We start from the raw sequence: 19,362 nt of genomic DNA on the forward strand, positions 1-19,362 counted from the left end.
CACCCAAAAAAAAAAAAAATCATAACAGGATTGGGTGAAATTCATGATAAAGTAAAATGCCAGAATCCCACGGATTATTATTTAAAGTTTCTGATAGTATTTTGAATAAATATGACAGAAGGATGTCATCTGACATGAAGATAAAAGGTTGACACCAGCAATGATTATTCAAAACCCTTTTTGTTCACCAGCCTACCCTTTCATGTCAGTCCGCCCATACGTTGTCTTCAACCCCACTACACCACAAAGTGAAGAAGGAATTCGTACTGAACCTGCCTTTTGCAGAAAAACAATGCAACAAAATTAGTATACATCTTAAAAACAGAATTGCTATCAATATTTCTAACATGTTGTACAACCTCCACCATCTGTTCCTAGTGCAGCTGAACATAGTCCAGAAGCTACAATTGCTGCTGGGCCAGAAGAAGATCCCCCAGTATACCTATCTAGTGCATGAGGGTTCCTTGCTGACCTGTAAAAAAACAGAGGTGCAGAGAATAGCGTGGTTATAAGGCAATTTAAAACATCTGAGGAGGGGGGGGGGGGATTTCGGTTAGGAAGATGAGTAAAGGCCTCAGATGTAAAGTAATTACGCTATCTATGCATAAAAATAGAAGATTATAACAATTTTTAATAGGTAACATGTTAAAGTATTCAACATTTAGATAAAAAGGTAAAGAAGCATCAAAAGGAAAAAGATGACAACTATATATGACATAATTCATTTTATCAATGTACTACATAAAGATGCCAACAATTGTTGTACAAGCTAACGCCCAGCTAACCAGTGAAGTAGAGAAAAAGAAAGACGCATATAAGGTTTAAAAGGAGAATCCTTGATAAAAAAGCTTAAGAACACTGAGTACAAGCTGCAATTGATGCTTCAGTGCATGATAAAGCAAATTTCCAATATTCTGGGGAGATCTTAACGCTGTTGTGCAGATCCTTACCCATAGTTTACATTGTTTCCAGTAGTCCCGAGGCCCAATTCATGCATATTTGCCTTCCCTATAAAAATTACACCGCAGCATCGCAATCTTGAAACAGAAACTGCATCTTCTTTAACATGACGGACCTCATGAAGCCATGTTGTTCCACCTGATACCCATCGAGAGCCAGGTTAAATATGTAGGCATCTCTAAGGAGAATAAGATATTTGTAGGAAGAACAAAAAAGATATTTACCCTTAGTTGGATGTGGGTAACAGTCTATATCATCCTTGATCGCCATGAAAATGCCATCCAAAATAGAAAGTGGTTTTCCTGCAGAACCACACGTCTATTAGCAAGAACCTGAAGGACAATGACAGCATAGCTCATCCATATCCAATGTATTGGGTACCAATAGCCTATTGCACAGAAGTCAGAAAGGTTACCAGGACCAGCATCTGGTAAAAGTACCTTCCTCAAACCTCTGTGTAGAAGCAGCAGCTTGTGTCCTCAGATCCTTGGCATTAAAGCTGATCAAGAATGGCATTGGGGGGCTCCTCTTGTTGAATTCCTCTGTGGCTGAGATAATTTTCTCCGCGACCTGTATATTGGAGATTCATTTCTCCCTTCACAGAATTATGTAAAGAAAAATGTCATAACACCACAGAATTTGCAGTTATTACCATTGAGGGGGTCACATGCCCAAATCGATAAGCATGTGCATAATCACGGATCTTCCAGTACAAAAATGGAAAGTCACCAGTCCAGTGATGTGCAGGATCATAAGATGGAAGGCACCTCAAAGCTAATTCAACACGGTCAACAGCACTACTATCTTCTTCCAAGATGACAACACCAGATTCCTTTTCTACATTCACAAAAATCATGCAACCAATGTTATTGGTACTACAGATGACCGTATTCTTATCTGAACCAGTTTACAGCAGTTTTTTTCTTCCTTTCTTTTGTAAGTCTATCCTATTTACCAAGTTCCGCACTGCAATGGTACCTCGCTGATTGTTCTTACTCCCGAATTGCTTCTCACCTTCCGGAAATTTGCATAGCATTTCTATCCAAAAGATGATTCTTCAAATGGACATTTTCAAGACATACTAGTTTGTCAAAGTATAGAAAAAGGTCATTTTAGTTTTGTATGAAATGAAACCATTTTTTCTTAGTTATTCATATGCTCATTGATGGAATTTAACTGAGTTTTAATGAAGAAACTATGCACTATCAATCATTTCATTAAAAAGAAATGCACTGTTGAGGAGAGCAGAAACATGACTCTGGAACATAAACATCATTCTCTGGCCTATTTGGCCCTTTTCTTCTTCAGGTGCTTAAATTCATACAAAGAACCCCCCACCGTAAAAAGGAAAAAAAAACTGTGGTCGGCATTGGCACGGGGATGAGGTCATCAATGAGTATAAGATATAAACCAAGTTCCAAATTAAACTTAAAACTTTAAAAGTAAATAAGACAGCAAGAACAGGAAAAACCTTGAGGTGGGAACTCCGGTCTATACATGGGTTTTTCTGGTATCACAGTCCTCCGCAGCATCTATAAATTAGAACATCCTGCCATCAGTCTCAACTCTCAAATGGCTACCACCACTGGAACAGTACAATAGGAACTAAACAAATAAAATTCAATAGGGGATCAAACCTCATCCATTCCGTTCTGCTTCTTCAATGATGATACGATTAAAGACCCTATGAGTGGAGCCTCTGCCAACCAAACGAATAACTTCAATTTGAAGCCAGTTAAATGAGGAGCTGCAAGAGATAAACCAAATAAGAAAACGTAATTCATCTCCACCAAACCAGCCCCATATGTTTACAATTGCATAAACTGAATCAAAACTAGTCCACATTAACAATCACCAGACAGAGAAGCAACAATGGGCAGAGTCGAAGCGAGCAAACCTTTTATGTCTTCACGTTCATACTTGACCGCAGTCAAGTCAACGTCCTCCACCGGCAACATCGCTCGCTTCTTGCCCATATCCTAAAACAAACACCCCACGCTGAACTCAATTCATTTCAAAGTTTGATCTCAAGGACCATGATTTTAACGCAATAGCAAAAAACCCATTTCCAGAAAATTCTCAAGAAAAATGAAATCAACGATGATTTCCGTTTGATAGAGAGAGCATACCAGAGAGAGTTGGTTCTCTTTCTAAATTGTTGGGATTAACGAAAAGGAGGGTACTGGGTAGGTGGGTACTCGCTCTCTTCCTCCGTTTCTGGGTTAAACTTGGCAGAATTCACTTTTTGAGGAAGAAATTGCAGAGTCCAACACAACGACGCAATGCCGTTTCGCTGACTCTCTGCACCTATTGCGACCTATTACTTCTACACGCTTGTCTCTTCTGCAACTAAACGTTGACTATACGGGTGGGCATTAAACAAATACACTTAAGACGACGTCGGCAACACAACATGTCAGTTAGACTCCTCCTTTATCCTTCCTTCTTCTAGACCTATTATTGTTGCGTGGTGTCTCAGCGAGAAAGCAGAATAAAAAACCGTCAAAAGTGTAAAACAAAGCTGATCGTCAAGTGATCCAGCAGAACCAGTCAAGAGAGTCTAGCGAGATCTATGAAGACTTCGATTGGAATATGGAAATAGAAACCCCTTGGCCTGGTTTTTCTTTATAGGGTGACGACATTAATTCACGCATTCATTATCACAAATGAATGCCCTTTATATGCTCTTTCGACCATTGTGGACCCAATTAGAATTACTAGTCTTCGTTTTCTGGTAAACAACACAATCACTGGTCAAAAGCAGAAGAGATCGAAAGAAAACTTTTGACTCGTTGCAGCCATATCGCATCGTATCAACAGGGTTGATTGATTGACAGAGAAGACGCTAACCCCTGAACCATGCCTTATTGTTCTAGCCCGAGATGGCAACGTTTTGGGTTTCCTGTTGAGAGCACGAAGCCCATAATGGAAACCTGCCAGGAAGAAAATCTCTCCATCATCGATGACCCTTCGATTACCTAAGGGCTGGAACATCTCGGAATATCCGTCCAAACTCTCTCAGCCTTTAGATAATTGTTGGAGGAGAACTAAAGGGTCAAGTCATTGATGAGGTGCCAGGTCCAACTTGCAATGGGGGTGGATGAGTGGATGGGATGTTTGCCGACACAAAAAAACAGAAAATACTAGCATTGGCCCTTTGGATATGAATACCCAGTGATTTATCCAGTCTTGAAAACTGAAGGATGGAGTATTCGGCTCCAATATACAGAGGTCAGATATGAGAGAGTAATCCTGCGGTTGGAAGGACTCGGGCACGTATCCCAAGGTCCCTAAGTCATCTCAACCTTAGGATCACTCTCCAGTCCTTGAACTCTATGGAGAAGAATCCTATAACTCATGTCTGCCATTTAAAAGCTTTTTATCCGATGTTTGAACCCCTACCAATGCTAAAACATATTGGTTGAACATATATATTATTGTTGCACACAAATGATTGGTTGTTGAATTCAAAATTATGTAAAAATGTAGAATAATGTGAGGACAAATGATTCCATTCACCTTGGGCTCAAGAGCATAGGAGTTGTATTGAAGGATATTTACGGGAGTTTCATCAACCCCATAGGACCCTAGGATTAGACAATGAATCTCAGAGTATGGTTTAGGAAAACTTTGCCCAAAGTCTTTGCCATGTTAAAAATGGATTATATTGATTGCCTATCTAGTTGTGCCATGTCCTAGGATAGTGTTACAATTATGATAATTGAATAGATAACCATGGTTTAGATCTATAACTCAAAGCTGAATTCAATTATATACTCACCATGTATTGGCACCTATCCTTGTATTGGCATGCATACACCTTCTTTCTTAGATTTTAAAAACCCCATTTTGCCATTTGACTAATTCATATTGACTTAAAACTTTACATGTGATGAAACAATCTTGAGATCTATTTGCCCAGAAAATCTACACAAGACAAATGTTTTGAACCAACCAGATAAGCCACTCACCAATGGGGTTGGTAGGCTAGTGATGAAAATGCCCTCAATCTATTATCGCTCCAGTTGGTTAATTATCAGTTTGAGTCTTGACATGTCCACTATCACCCATTGGTCTTACAGAAGCCTCGGTTATCGTACGTGAGCTTATCCTGGGACTATGATCACTAGCATGGAACACCATTTTTTTATTATAAAAAACCAAAAAAAAAAAGATAAGCCCCTCTAAGTAGGCTTAACAGAATAACACGTGTCTTGATTTCATCATGGTTACCTAATACCGCCTAGGTTAGTAAAATCCCAGAGGTTGCTACTACCAGGATTTGGAGGTCGTTTTCTTGGATACCTAGTTGGACTCTTTGTCAACTGGCTACCAACTACAACTACCCTCAACAGCACGCTTCACAATTCAACAATTGCCTGATAAGAAACCAATAACTATGGTGTCTAGCCTTCTAGGTATCAGAATCTGCCCCGGTTTGATATTGATATATAATGTTTGTATCGGCCGAAAGGTTTTTTTTTTTTCTTCGATTCAATGATATAGACTGATATACACGTATGGGTCTCAAATTGTTTTGAAACTGGATGATACCGTGAAACTAAAATTCTATCGATTAAATTATAAAAAATAAAGTAACTTTTTTTTTTATTGATTTCCTTATGTGTAAATTTTTTTTTTATTGATTTCCTTATGTATATATGTAAAATCGAAATCAATATACACCCAATAATAACCTGATGACAGATGGATAAAAAATCGAACCAGATTGGGTTGAAATCAAAGCTTTCTAAATGGTTTGGTTTTGGGTTGACTTAGTAACATACCAAAATCGATTTAACGATCAAAATTAGACAGATCACCCCATAAGTAGCTCAATTAATAAAGATCAATTATTTATAATAAAGAGGTCAAGAGTTCAATTTTTTTGGGAACCTACTTATCCAAAAACAAAAAAATTGAACCAATCAATTGACACCCATTTATTAACTTACAATTTTATACTAAGTATCTTTTTTATTCCTCTTATATTGACTTCAAATTTTATACAATGTATCTTTTTTTTTTTTTTTAAAGTATGTTTTTTTCTTAAAAAAATATAGATTTTTTTTTAATTAATAGTTCTAAATCCATAAATTACTCCTACTCCCCACCCACCAACCCATTTCGCCTTCACCCAATACCAAGGTCTACCCTCTTGAAGTTTAAATAGCTGCTAGCATTTTTAAATCTAAAAATTGAAATAATTGAAAAGATTGTAATAAAAAGGGCATAAGAGACTCTTCAAAGGGAGAGGAAGGAGTTAGATATAGATATAGATGATAGGTATCTGGCTAGTTTACCAAAAAAATATGGAAAGCAATAATAACAATATTTGATAATGATTAGTATCTATCATATTAATTTTAAAAATATTTTTGGGAGAGGGATAGGTATGCTAGCACAGTACCTAGGAATTAGGTATACTAGCAAATAGTGGTCGTAAAGTAAAAGATAAAAGATCTTATTCGTTTGTAATTTTTGTCTTACAAAACTTGCTCAATACTGCCACTCCACAGTCTTCTTTCCCCTTTTTCTCACCAGCTCCGACTCCGACAGCAGTTGCACTATTTTTTTTTTTTTTTTTGGGTTTTTTCTGTTACTTCCTCTCTCCCTTGAGCTTTCTTCTTCCTGGACAACACCAGCAACGGTGGCAATGGCGACAGCGGCATCTTAGTTCTTTTTTTTTTCCTGATTTTTGTTATTCCTCTCCATTGACCATTCTACCATCACCGTAATTGCCGTTCCTTTGGCCCTTTGTTGAGAGAAGCGAAAGAGAGAGAGAAAGAGCACCGAACAAGTCGGAAATTTTCTGCTGCCACTGTCCAGGTTGAGCTCAGTTCTCTTCTTCTTCTTCTTCTTTTCTGGTTTTTGCTGTTCCTCTCTCTCTCCCCCTCCCTCTGAGCTTTCTTCGACCTCTGCAGCGGCTGCGGCTGCGATCCATCAACAGCGGCGGTGCCAACTACTTTGCTTTCTCCGGCTGGATCCGATGAATGAATGATTTTTTCCGGTGAGGGGAGAGAAAGAGAGAGTAAAGGTGTTGCAACCGTGCATTGAAAATTTGTTTATCTTCTCTCCATCCAACGGTTCAATTCATGTTGATCAAATCTTATGGTCAAAATGCCGCTAGCATTACGCTAGCATACTTGTCATTTTCCCTTAAATTAATTTCCTACTCTTTATTTGTTTAACTTGGGGAAGATGATTTAAAGTGTTTTTATCAAATATTTCCTCATTACAAGTTATAAATGTAAAATTTTATTTTGGACCAGACCTGAAAACAAACCAATCTAAACCAATATTAACCCAATATTATAAAGTCAAAATAAACCGAAAACCAAATAAGACCAAGACCAAGCCCAAAATCAAAACCAATTGAAAACCCAAGTATCTTAATAGTTTGACTTTGGTCAGACTCATTCTTACACGGAAACCAAACCGGTTGACAACCCTAGCATCAAGGACCGACCATCCTCTTGGAAAAAAGTCAAGAAATCAGTGCTCTTTATGGCGGGTAGATTTCTAAAATTTTCAAGAAAATATGCAATTTGGAAGGATTCTCTACTTCCTTGTTAGGTGCTACATCATCTTCATCTTAAAAAATAAAAAGTAAAAAATAAAATTCTAGAATTATTGCTTCTTCCTCGGTGGGTCGTATCCCATTCTCCTCAACCATCGTGTTGGATAATCCAACAAAGAAGCAAAGGCTAGAAAAGAGGACTGACCAGGTGGAGTATGAGTTCATGAAGATGAAAGACTGGACTCATAGCCGTAGATGTGTGTCACCCATGGCAGCCAGGGAAGGGGGAGAAAAGAGGTAGTGGGGATGGAGGGAAGAGTCAGCAACATAGTCGCATGTGCACACTGTTTTAGGTAATTTTGTAATAAGGACCATCGTTTTGGATAATTTAGTCAAGTGAAAGATTAAGTAATTAATTTGATAAACTGAAACCTATTTTTGAGTGACCTTGTAGTTTTCCCTTTATTAATCTCTCTCTCTCTCTCTCTCTCTTAAACACGCAGCAATAAACTGTTAGCGCTAACCAAGGGCAGAGTCAGGGATTTCTCACACCCAAAATAAAGCAGGGCAGAAATAAGGGACATTTGCAATAATGTAGACTCCAGAGTCTGTTTAAAGAAACTTCAGCTATTTGCAATTTATTAGATTGAAACACAATTAAAAAGTACAGCGCCTCTGTAATCTGTATGCATAGGTTTCTGTTATTAGAACAATGTTTTTAAACTCCACAGGGGTTGTGAAGCCAGCTAAAAAGGGAATTTCGACCTAGAAAGCATGTGATTCTAAATTAGATTCTTACTTTCTTGGAGCCACTCACACAAGGGTGTTTAACGCTCTTCATTACTTTCGATGAAAATTGAATATTTCTCATTCAACCCTAATATGACCCGATTTATACAGTTGAGGTTAATATGAACCCACAACACTTGTTAGGCTGAAAGCTTGAATTAACCAAAAAAGAAAAAATAATTGTTCTAAGAATGGGATTGGATTAAATACATCGGATCAACTCCGGCCGATCTAGTCAACCCATACTGGATTTCAAGGGTTCAAGGGTTCGGGCATATTTTGGCTGATGACCCAGACCGATTCCAATCCGATTCAGATCAAATTCGGCCAGGACCAATCCAAACCCTGACAAAAACACAGCCAGCAATTATGTTGCCAGCAATTATGCTTCACACTCAAAAGCCTATGTAATAGGAGCGAGGCAAGAAGAATCACCTTTGAATCTAACTTCTTGTCAACTCAATCAGCTAAACTAGGAATTGCCAATTGCACTAAAGGCCACTCAAAAGAATACCAATGGCCTTGTGTTTTCTTCATCAGAAAAATAAGAGGAAGTGATGACAGCTAGGTTCTTAAATGGTGAGCTTAATATAGAGTGATGATTATTCGATTACACAATTAAAATGTGTCGAGCCACACTTTGCTAACTCATGCTGCTGTATGTGAGACACCTCTGAGAAGAAACACTTCCAGAGATTTGCTCAGTCACAGAGCTTGGATGAAAGCAAGTCATAGGAAGAAAGTTACCAGAGCCGGCGCAGATGTCAAAACCGGACAGCACCAGGCAAGATAACTCTGGCTGTCTAAAAGTTGACAGCGCAGATGCCTCGAGCAAATATAAACTAAATGCTGCTAGCTTACAATTTCAGTGTCCCTCCAGCCATACTTTGTGAACTCATGCTTCTAAAATCAAGATAATCAGTCAAAAGGCATACATAACACCATTCTTGAAGATCGCTCACTCACACATAACTCAAATGAAAGCAAGTCGTAGAAATACCAGGGATAGCTCAGATGTTTGAAACCAGACGCCAGGCAAGTTTAATCTGGTTGTTTAATAGTCGAGGCCATAGATATCTGAAGCAAATAGCAAAGTGCTCCAAGAAATCCAGTTGACTCCACCAAATCAGCAGGCTAAGAAAAACAAGTTGAGCCAATGTAATACTGTCATTAAGTGAAGCTTGTCCTGCCAGGGAGTCCCCATTTAAACAATGGAGAAAAGCAATGTTGGAAAGGTAGAAATGGGTGGTATGGTACGACCAAGATCCCAAAAAAAAAAAAGGCAAAACTGGAGGCAATTCACCTCAAATTCGTAATGTAATAGCTTCAACATTGCGAGAAATTGTTGGTCCCGTCGAATTGTGTGGAGGGAAAATGGAATTGAACAAACATAGGGCAATGTCATGTTGAAGATACCAAAGGCTGTGTGAAGTATGATTCTTGAGAAAAATTCATGGGCCGTGAACAAGGTGAGCGATAAGAATGGATAGCAGTCTCACAGTTGACTTCCATCAGGCCATCCTTCTCATCACGTTCATCATTTTCCACTGCATTCTGAGAACAAAGAGCATATATACATCAAGATTCATGTTGAGACATCTGATCTGCAGTACATTAGGTAACCTCCCATTACAGACCTTGGGCCTTGATGGCATCACATTAAATGATAAGGCGGCTAGAAACTAATTCAATAATAAACAATGGAAAAGAATATAAATCTCAGCATATGAACTATCAGGAGTTCAGGACTAATCGAAGTATTGAAATACAGGATTAAATGTTTTCCAGCATCACTAATGTGAAGAAAAATCTTTTCAGAAGTTGCATAAAGATCCTTGATTATCCAACTGTAGCAGGAGAAGCATGAACACAGAACCCAGAGAAACTTGATAGCATAGTTATGACATAAGTATGTTACTAGTGGTGCTAACATGGTACATTTACCAAAAAGTATGACATGTGATGGTAGTGGCATAACAGTCAGCTACGAACATCTGGCACTTCCCAACTTTGGTGGTGCACTTTGTAGGCTTTAGACTAGGCAGTTACCCAGTGCACAAAGGCTTCCCACACTTAAGCAGGGTTCTGGGAGGGTATATAGGTAGACAGCCTTACCCCTTTTACGGAGAGGCTGGTTCCCAGGACTCGAACCCGCACCACTGCGCAGGCGAAAAGAGCCCTTTGCCATTGCTCCAAGCAATGACCCCTTTTGTAGGCTTTAGACTCCACTATCCATTGTCCCATTACAGGTCAAATGAAGTTTATGGCAGAGTAAATGTTTAGAAAAAGGGTTGAAGACTAAAGAGTCTAAGAAAAGGGCACGATGCTCCTGCCACTGTGGGGTCATAATGTACGCAGTCTTTCCCCAGCTTCAAGGAGAGGGCTGTTTCCCGACTCAAACCCACAACCACTTGGTCACAATGTAGTAACCTTACCATTTTGCAGAGGTCTGCCCTCAAGAGTAAAGTCTTTAATGACCCAAAAACCAAGGGAAGACTCCCAAGTCCCAATAGATAATGGTCCATATACTTTTTTCTCTGAAATGTGGCCAGTCAGAGGACATATTACTGTTGGCTAATGAGTTACCTGGATAGGCAAAACGAAGAATGAAGGAAGAAACCGGATGTTGCAGTACTGGTTATATAATAATGTCAACAAAAGGAGAGGTACTGTAGCAATGGATGCTGCCGGCTTTGACTTTAATCCAAATAGACCAATCATAGTAATTTGCATAAGAATGATTGATATAAAAATGTAATGATGAATGTATGGCCAGAATTGTCCGCCTGTCTCATAGACAATTTCATATGCATCTTGAATCTGCAAGGAGGCAATTCATCATTGTAGCATACAAAAACAACACTTCAAACTTATGGTTGATGGGAATGAAAGTTACCATCTAAGCAAAAATAGAATCAAGTAAAGCCTTTAAGAAGGGAGAAATTAAGGGGATAAAAGAGCATGTAAGAAGCCAAGAAAATGAAAGGGAAAAAATGATGCTTTATCACATTACTCTTTTAGAGCAAGCAGTTTAGGAAAAGATTAGGGTATTCGGTCAACGGGATACCAATATTACAGAGGAGATGATTGGTCTGATTAAGGTTAGGTAATTGGGCCAATTTACTTGTTGACTAAATGCCAGTTTCTGAAGATGGTACAAATATTCAATGTGTCCTCAAAACAATCTTTAAAGAGTTTTTGCTTAAACAGTGTGAAAGCAAATAAGGGGCAAGCATAAAATACATCAGTACAAAACACATGACAGAGATGAGAGAAGGAAGAAAAGTACCTGATTTATATACACCACATATCCAAGAAAGAAATACACGATAAGAACTGGAAGCAGCAATGGAGCAATAACTGCATATTCCATTCCGATTAATATAGAAAGTGAGACAAAAGGAATAACCCTGTAGTAGGGCAGTGCATAAAGATAAGGTTGTTTCGTTCGTCCTCGAAAAAGAGCTCTAATAGCATGCCAAATGATCAAGCCAGGTTGAAGAATTTCCAGAGCAAAACCTGACAACCCATCTGTCAAGATGTATGTTATAAAGAAATCTGCCTGAAAGACGAGCACCAGCAATAAATTCAGTTCTTTCCAGGAAGATGACATATGCCAGAAAGGTAGAAGCCGGACATAGAAGTACTGATTATGCAATTTATTTTACACCCTTGGTCACCCAAAAAGAACAAAGCAAAAGAAAATGCAAATCAAGAAGGAAATCAATTGTTTTACCTCATGATATATTAATTTCTAACGTGTACAAATCTAAATCAAATCTCAATTTGAATCATACTGATGCAATTCATTACTTGCTACCAGTTTGAACTAGTTTCAGATATAAGGAATATCCGTACAATAATAGCACATTGGGGTCTTTTAAATTTTTAATGTGAAACCAAGCTAATCACAGAAATGCACCATATTAGAATGATAGGATTTATGATATTAATCTCTGTACAAACTCAATTGAGACAAGCCCACAAAATGTCAAGAAATTCATTTAGCATGCACTGAAGCAACGACTAATCATTATATAACTATATGTATCTTTCAATATGTTTCTTAATAAATAACAGTAAAATCAATTAAGGGAACAAAGTCCACAACAATAGGGAAAAACAATACTTAAGGCTCTGCTTATTTCCAGGTGAAAACCAAGTAAAAAAATTCAGGTAAAAATCAGAGCATTTAAAGACATGATTTTATGTGAAAATTTTTCCTTTTTACCAGAAAACAAATGAAACCTTCAGAACAAGATTGAGAAATATGCCTATAAAAATTTCTAGAAACACTTTAAGGCTTTTGTCAACTCACATCCAATCTTTAAAAAGTGAACCTAAATATCCAAAAGTCACCACAATGGGACAAATTGAATCTTCAGACCATCTAGTTTCAGAATATGCAGCAAAAATTATGAGGGAGATATCTCATAAAGTCCTACCTCCCACACCAAAAGATCCCAGTGAAAAGAAAAAAACAAACTCTCGCATTGCAAAAGCAGAGACCCAGAACAGAGACCCAGAAATTAAAGTGACATTAAAATCCTGACTAATCCAGGACGAAGAGTAATGATCCAACTTGTACATAATTCCTCATGTTTTGCGTACACATACACACGATGAATCTTGATCAAGTTGCCCAAAAGGAGGATCTTCCTATGAATAGGTTCCTAAGAAAAGCCACTACTTTTGGTGACTTCTCTCCTCCAAGGATCCAAGTGCTTCCAATCAAATTATCACTCACACATTCCCTTATGACTTCATAGGGAAAACAAATCCTAATCATTAAAGAGAAAAATAATCATTCAGAATCTACCTTCCACCTAAAGAAATCATCTCAAATTATTCACTACTTTCCAATTTTTACAAATTTCCTAGAACTTGTAAATTACTTTTGCTGTCAAAGCGTATTAGTTAAGAGCATGTGTACTAGCCAATTCTATCTAGAAGTCACACACTATCATAACTTACAACCATGGTTCAAATGAGAGGTCAATCCAGTATGTTGAACGTTCACAAAAAAATTAAGTGCACCTGTAAAATACTTCGGTAAATTATAACTACAACAACATACTACTGTGGGTTATTTTTATTTTCATCACAGTTTTAGGTTCTATGAATCTGTTTTGCAGTTATCTATAAGGATTTATCTATTCAGAGGTTTACAGAGGATGATTGAATGTAACCCTTGACGGTGATTGTAGCTTGTTGATTGGTTGGATGCAGACATCTGGTGCTGGTCCAGATGTCCATGAATATACTGTTGAATATTGTTCCATGAGGGGGAGCGTTATTGTTAAGTCAAGAGTGGAAGAAGTCTAAGTTGGACTCTAAAAATGACAGTATAAGTAGTGACCTAGGCCATGGTAGGTACAATTCCAAATCCTATCTTGGCCTAAGATACCGGTTTGTAATATCTGATTTTGTCACAATATAGCAGAGCCATGAGGAAGATGAATGAGGGAAAAAAACTGAAACCCTAATTGTTGAAAAAGTGAAAACTAGGGGTTCTTGCATATGAAGAATCATTATTCTGCTACTACTGTTCCTGTGCGGATCTATTCTGTTGTGTGAATAAATAGTTTTTTTTTTTTGGTGGTTTTTCTTCCCTTAGCCGGCCCCATTTAGTTGGGAAAAGACTTAGTTGTTGTTGTTGTTATGGTATTTCGTCCCTGCTGAATTTGGGAGACATCAGGTTCTCTGTTTTTGGCTCGTGGATCTACTTGCTATAACTCTTTCTACCCTGCTCTGTGATTTGGTTCTCTGTGGCTGGGATTTCTGGTTTTATATGAAAATTTTCTTTTGGTTGGAGTTCTATATATACTTTAATCTGATCCATTGTTGTCATTGATGCTAATACGGCTGCTCTTGATTATAGGATTTTTGTGTTGCTCATCCTTCATGATGATGCTTAATGCTGTGCCATACGATGATGAGTTATTCTTTGCTGTCTCCCCTACATTATTTGTCCACATGCAGTGCTATACATGACGGGGAGATTGGAGATTATTATTAGCTGAAGACTATTATCTACTTGTGTCATCAGTATAGTGTCATCTACTTATTTGAAGATTATCATTGTCTGCTCGTGTTATCTGCTCAAGTCATCAGCAACATATTTTCTTATGGAGAGGGTTATTTATGGTTTTCAGCAAGAAGATTCTTATTTGTGGTTCCCAGCAACTTTATGTTGTTACTTGTGGCTCACAGCTACCTTATGCTGTATTTGTGGTTCGCAGCTGCATATGCTTCTCCTTTGTCAGTGGTTTGAAGCAACCTATGTTGCACTTTTATCAGTGGTTCTCATAGAGACTTATGCTACACTTTTATCTGTCTTCTTTGTGAAGATTATTATTACTTGCCCTCTATGAGAAGGGCTTATTACAATGTTGCTACCATGATATTTTGGCTTGCGCTTGGTATTATCTACTGCTTGTTTTGCTCGTTGCTGGCTGGATTTATTCAACACGAAGATTTTTCTCCACTGTTGTGCTGATGGTTGATGTGGTTACTTGTTTGCTTCTACATATGGTTATCTGTTCAAGATGGGTTCTGCTATGTCCATCTTTGTTGTGTAGGATATATATATATATATATATATATATAAGCTCTAGCTTGAAGGGGTGTTGAATATTGTACCATGAGAGGGAGAGTTAGTGTCATGCTTACTGTGAAAAAAAATCATTTTTAGCCTTAAAAGTTATGTCATGCTTATTGTGACTTTTCTCACAAGTTCTGTAAGTCATTTTTAGCCTTATTTTTTTCCTTTTAGGCCTTCTCAGCTTGGAACAGAATGACCTCATCCTCATGAAACTAAACAAATGAATAAAGTTTCACTCCATACAGCAGATGTTGTCCTCTACTGTTTCACCTAAAAGCTTGAACTGTTAGGTAATGGAACCATCAATGTATGCATCAACACTCCTTTGCACGTGCAGGCCAAGATCCCATGGTCCTTGCACATGGAGCTCACGCGGCATTCCCTTCGTGCGGGCACCGAGGGAGAAGAAATATTGGGAAAACTCTTCCGATGCACTTCTCAAGAGTCACATACTTTGACCTCCCTACTCTAATACCATGTTCACTACCATTTCACCTAAAATCTCGAACTGTTAGGGAAGGACGTCAATGTATACATCAGCAGATGTCTCATATCACTCTTCTAGGCATTTATTTGTAAGACATAGAGTTGATACTCTTGCCCCATATATTGAATGCTCATAATCCAATTAAAAATTATTACACTAGAGACAAAAAAGATCTTACTTGAGAAGAGACTGCACTTGCAAGGCGACTGGGAAAATCCTTGGGATGAGTGAAAGATTCTCCTATTTGATCAAGTAATGAACCGGATAAAAGGCTCAAGAAGAACACATTTCCCACTAAAAAATAGAAAACCATGCTGCAGGCTTTTATATCTCTTTTGCTCCTTGAGACACAACCTTCTCGTTTAGCCAATAAAAGAATTATGAAGGGAACAATGTATATAAATGCATTAAGAATCATACTTGGAAGATATCCGGTTATAATAGAGCTTAGCCCAGGTCTGTAGAATTATTGGTATGTTAGAAGAGAAAAATAGATAAACAAGTGATAATAACATAGTCACTTAAGCAGTAACGTGGAAGACCCACACTTTTAAGCTAACAAGTGGATAACATATACATCTCTTATGATAAAAAAGAAGTAACATTTACATATAATTGCAAAGTGGTGCCAAGCTTTCAAAGAATTAATTGGAGGACAATCCAACAGAAAAATGCGATATGTTGATACTACTGAATGTAAACACCACTTATTTACTTGCCAATGGAAAAAGAAAAAATGCAGACAAATAATAGTTATAACTTTAGCATTTTGCAATGGAGTTGTAGTGTCTGGTTGTCTGCTTCCCGTACGACAAAATGGAACAGCTAAAAAGCACCTAGTGCACGAGGCTCCCACCTCTGGGGGTATTGGGAGGGTCATAATGTATGCAGCCTTTACCCGCTCTGCGGAGAGGCCCTAACTCGAACAGCCAACCACTAGGTCGCAATGGAGCATCCTTGCCATTGCGCTGAGGTCCACCCTCTAATTAAAAAATATATTGGTTATTTACAATTGATCTATAAATGGAATCCTTTATTGGGTTCAAATTTTCATCCAGTATATATTTTTTCCTTCATCAAAATAAATTCATTAAAAGATAACTAAATGTTAAGATATACTGTTACAAATGAAAAAGATTCTAGTCCTGGCAGGTATTTTATGCAGATAACATGGAAAGTACTTCATAAACAATTAATTGCCAACAGATTATAGTATATTATAAGGGAATACAAAGGATATTTCATGTATATTTCTCTCATATATAATAAATAGATCATATCCAATTACATTTATATACTTTTAAAATATTTTTTTATAAAATCAGAAAAGGAAAAATATTAATTCCATTCAATGGATAGGCATAAGCATCTACTCAATGGGAAGCACAATTAAATAAAAAAATTAGGCATTTCCACACAGGATATTTTTATGGTACAATATTAAATAAATGTACCAGACTAATGAAATACAATTAATTTGGAGGAAAAAAAAATGAGAGAATCTACGAGACCCTAACATTTTTGTAGAATGATTTATTGCATTTGAATCTATTCCCCATGTTGTAAAATGAGGTTACTTACGTATCTCATCATTCCTAGATGTTTTCGTATCCCCTAAAGTTCCACAACGCATCTTAAGAACCCCTTGATTTCAATAAATTTCTATTTTTAGATTTAGATATATTACAGTGATTTTGGTGGGAAGATTTTGACTTCACCCAAAGATAAAATGACAACGTAACTCCCAAGATCCACTACATAAGATTATGAACTCACAAGTCACAACATCCACAACGACTCCATTTGGTTTGACATGAATTGAAATAATAAAAAATAAAAAATAAAAAATAAAAAATAAAAAATTGAAGATTTCGTAAAGATTACCAAGAACAATTGTAACAAACTCAAAACATACTAATATGGTAACTAAACTCTTATTTCGCTTCCTGATCAGAACAATACTAGAAAATCTTCCACCTCCTAGCTTCCATATGTTGTGGGCCCTGCATGTTTCCATATTACTTTGCATAAACTCTACTTCCAACAAACAACCAATAAGAATTTTCTTTTATAAGTTCTGCGTCGTTTCATTTTATTTCCCTTTGCCCACTAAAATTTTATTTGTTACTTCACTACACTTCCAACCAAATATGGTCTAAAAGGTGATTATGGTGAAATTCTTGAGAAATATGTAACTTAATTAAATCAATGAAGATTTAAACTACTATTAAAAACTGGCATTATTCATACATCTAGCAAGTTTAGCATACTTAAATGCCAGCTTTACCAATAAGTCACAAAACCCAAAAGGAGCTGTGGCACAAGAAAACTCCTTACATCAACTGTACAGCCATGGCTGGAGGAAACCACTTCAATTTTTCAAATTTTGCTATTCCTTGAACTGCAGTGACAGGAATAGCAAAGAAAATTGTGAGAACTGTTGCTGCAACGAAAACCCCAATTTTTTGGAGCAATAAAAGGCAATGTGGAATAGCTAAATTATTCCATAGCACTTCCCTTGGTTCTGGAGCTTGTTCTGTGGTCCATAAAAGTGGATTAGCATGCTGTTGAGATTGGGCAGCCAGTGCAGAAGCACAACGTGTCTTGAATGATACAAATGCTGCAGGCAACTCCTGGAAATGAAACAGCAATGAAATCAAAATCTTCAATCCCAATGTTAGATCTATGAAACATAAAAACTAACATGGCAGAACAAACTTTCCCGCATATGAAGGTTAGAAATTAATTTTCAATGTCCACAAATTTTGAACAAAATTACAGTGTCACCATTAAATGAAACTACAAACCTTGAATGTTCATACAACAATCAAATAATGGTATTGAAAAGAAACTGCTAATTTTCAGCTCTTTCAGTTTAACAGAAATGACAGTTGAGGGTCTATGTTCTTCTATACAACATTGGTGGCCCTATCCTCCCACTCGCCTAAACTGACGGTAATGTCTAACCGGGGACCACTAGGGGGGATCCCCCTATTAGGTTGTTTGCCATGCCTTTTTTCAATAGGAGCTTTAGATGCCATTGATATTAAAGGATAGGAATCAAGATAGCTAGGAGAGAAGACTTGGGAAATAGAATAGGAAGTTTTACCTAGGGCTGTGGTCCAAGCACGCGAAGAAAGCAAGAAAACGGGTCAGCAAAAATGCCCAAAAATTTTGATTTTAAGATGTTCACAAGCTGGGGATACCAATTATCTATTTTCTCACTTCACAACCCCAATGACTTGATACCAATAAAAAAAATTAAAAATAAAATAAATGCAATGCATGACTACTAATCTAAAAGACATGGTTGTTTTATCTTAACATACTATGTGATCTGAGAAACGTACCACCAAATCCTCAAGATCTTTCCCATCATGTACCATTTGATATGCTTGATAAGTGTAAGGATAGTGTTTGGAGAACAAGCGACCCACACAACATCCATGAGATTTGTGTTCATTGCAAAAAGGAATTTCTTGAACTAGAACAGTGAACTGATCAGGTCGATTTTTAACATTATAAAGGTGTTGGATCCTTTTCTCTAATATCTCACTATACTCCTGGAAATCGAATCGAATGATATAATAGTCAGAAGAATGAAGGCAAAAGTTCAATGCTTAATAATTGATATTCAAGAAATTCCAATGTTCCACTTCCATAACACATAATGTAAAATTCATCTTCATGTAGGCAAAGCCATAGAACGTTAAAGGAAACAATGCGTGTTTGCTAGACCCACTGGAATAGCAAGGTTTAGATCCATATCTCATGACAATTGTAAGAATTTATGGTTGAGGAAGTTTCTTAAGAAATTAGGATTTGTTACAGAGGGCCAGGTTCATGGTACAAAAGGACCATTAATAAGTACAACAAGACATATACTGGGGATGAGGAATTTCATTGAACATAAGCTTTAATGCAGAGCATTTTCCACCCCATATGTAATGATTACAGATCAGTTGACTGAAATATTAGTAAGCATTAGCAGTTCATATTCCC

The 19,362-nt window shown here is 37.3% G+C and overlaps 2 protein-coding genes across 7 annotated transcripts in view; both read right to left on the bottom strand.

Moving 5' to 3' along the window:
- Positions 1 to 3,870, bottom strand: part of LOC122073111 (fatty acid amide hydrolase-like) — a 21,970-nt gene extending 18,100 nt beyond the window's left edge. The window contains exons 1-10 of the mRNA XM_042637637.1: positions 3,090 to 3,870; positions 2,858 to 2,939; positions 2,598 to 2,707; positions 2,432 to 2,492; positions 1,613 to 1,797; positions 1,401 to 1,530; positions 1,185 to 1,262; positions 951 to 1,098; positions 360 to 472; positions 197 to 272 (exon numbers count right to left, since the gene is read on the bottom strand). Coding sequence (XP_042493571.1) covers positions 197 to 272; positions 360 to 472; positions 951 to 1,098; positions 1,185 to 1,262; positions 1,401 to 1,530; positions 1,613 to 1,797; positions 2,432 to 2,492; positions 2,598 to 2,707; positions 2,858 to 2,936 — 980 coding nt within the window. The 5' untranslated portion in view covers positions 2,937 to 2,939; positions 3,090 to 3,870. The remainder of the gene's footprint in view (positions 1 to 196; positions 273 to 359; positions 473 to 950; positions 1,099 to 1,184; positions 1,263 to 1,400; positions 1,531 to 1,612; positions 1,798 to 2,431; positions 2,493 to 2,597; positions 2,708 to 2,857; positions 2,940 to 3,089) is intronic.
- A 4,968-nt stretch (positions 3,871 to 8,838) lies between these two features.
- Positions 8,839 to 18,884, bottom strand: LOC122073100 (CSC1-like protein At3g54510). Of its 6 annotated transcripts, none has more exons than XR_006138669.1 (7): positions 18,711 to 18,884; positions 17,698 to 17,993; positions 15,539 to 15,818; positions 11,559 to 11,831; positions 10,856 to 11,089; positions 9,575 to 9,823; positions 8,839 to 9,521 (listed from the first exon to the last, which is right to left on the bottom strand). XR_006138669.1 is itself a non-coding variant. In XM_042637622.1 (7 exons), exons 1-7 carry the CDS (start codon positions 18,744 to 18,746, stop codon positions 9,671 to 9,673), a joined length of 1,092 nt encoding a protein of 363 aa, XP_042493556.1. In that variant the 5' UTR covers positions 18,747 to 18,884; the 3' UTR covers positions 8,839 to 9,670. The 6 variants fall into 6 exon arrangements, 2 of the variants coding, with proteins under 2 accessions (XP_042493556.1, XP_042493555.1); XR_006138671.1 differs by having other exon boundaries at positions 8,839 to 9,403; positions 9,573 to 9,823; XR_006138668.1 differs by having other exon boundaries at positions 8,839 to 9,455; positions 9,573 to 9,823.
- Between the last annotated feature and the right edge of the window lie 478 nt (positions 18,885 to 19,362).

Source organism: Macadamia integrifolia, chromosome 3 (genome assembly GCF_013358625.1).
Source record: "Macadamia integrifolia cultivar HAES 741 chromosome 3, SCU_Mint_v3, whole genome shotgun sequence".
Lineage (NCBI taxonomy): Eukaryota > Viridiplantae > Streptophyta > Magnoliopsida > Proteales > Proteaceae > Macadamia > Macadamia integrifolia.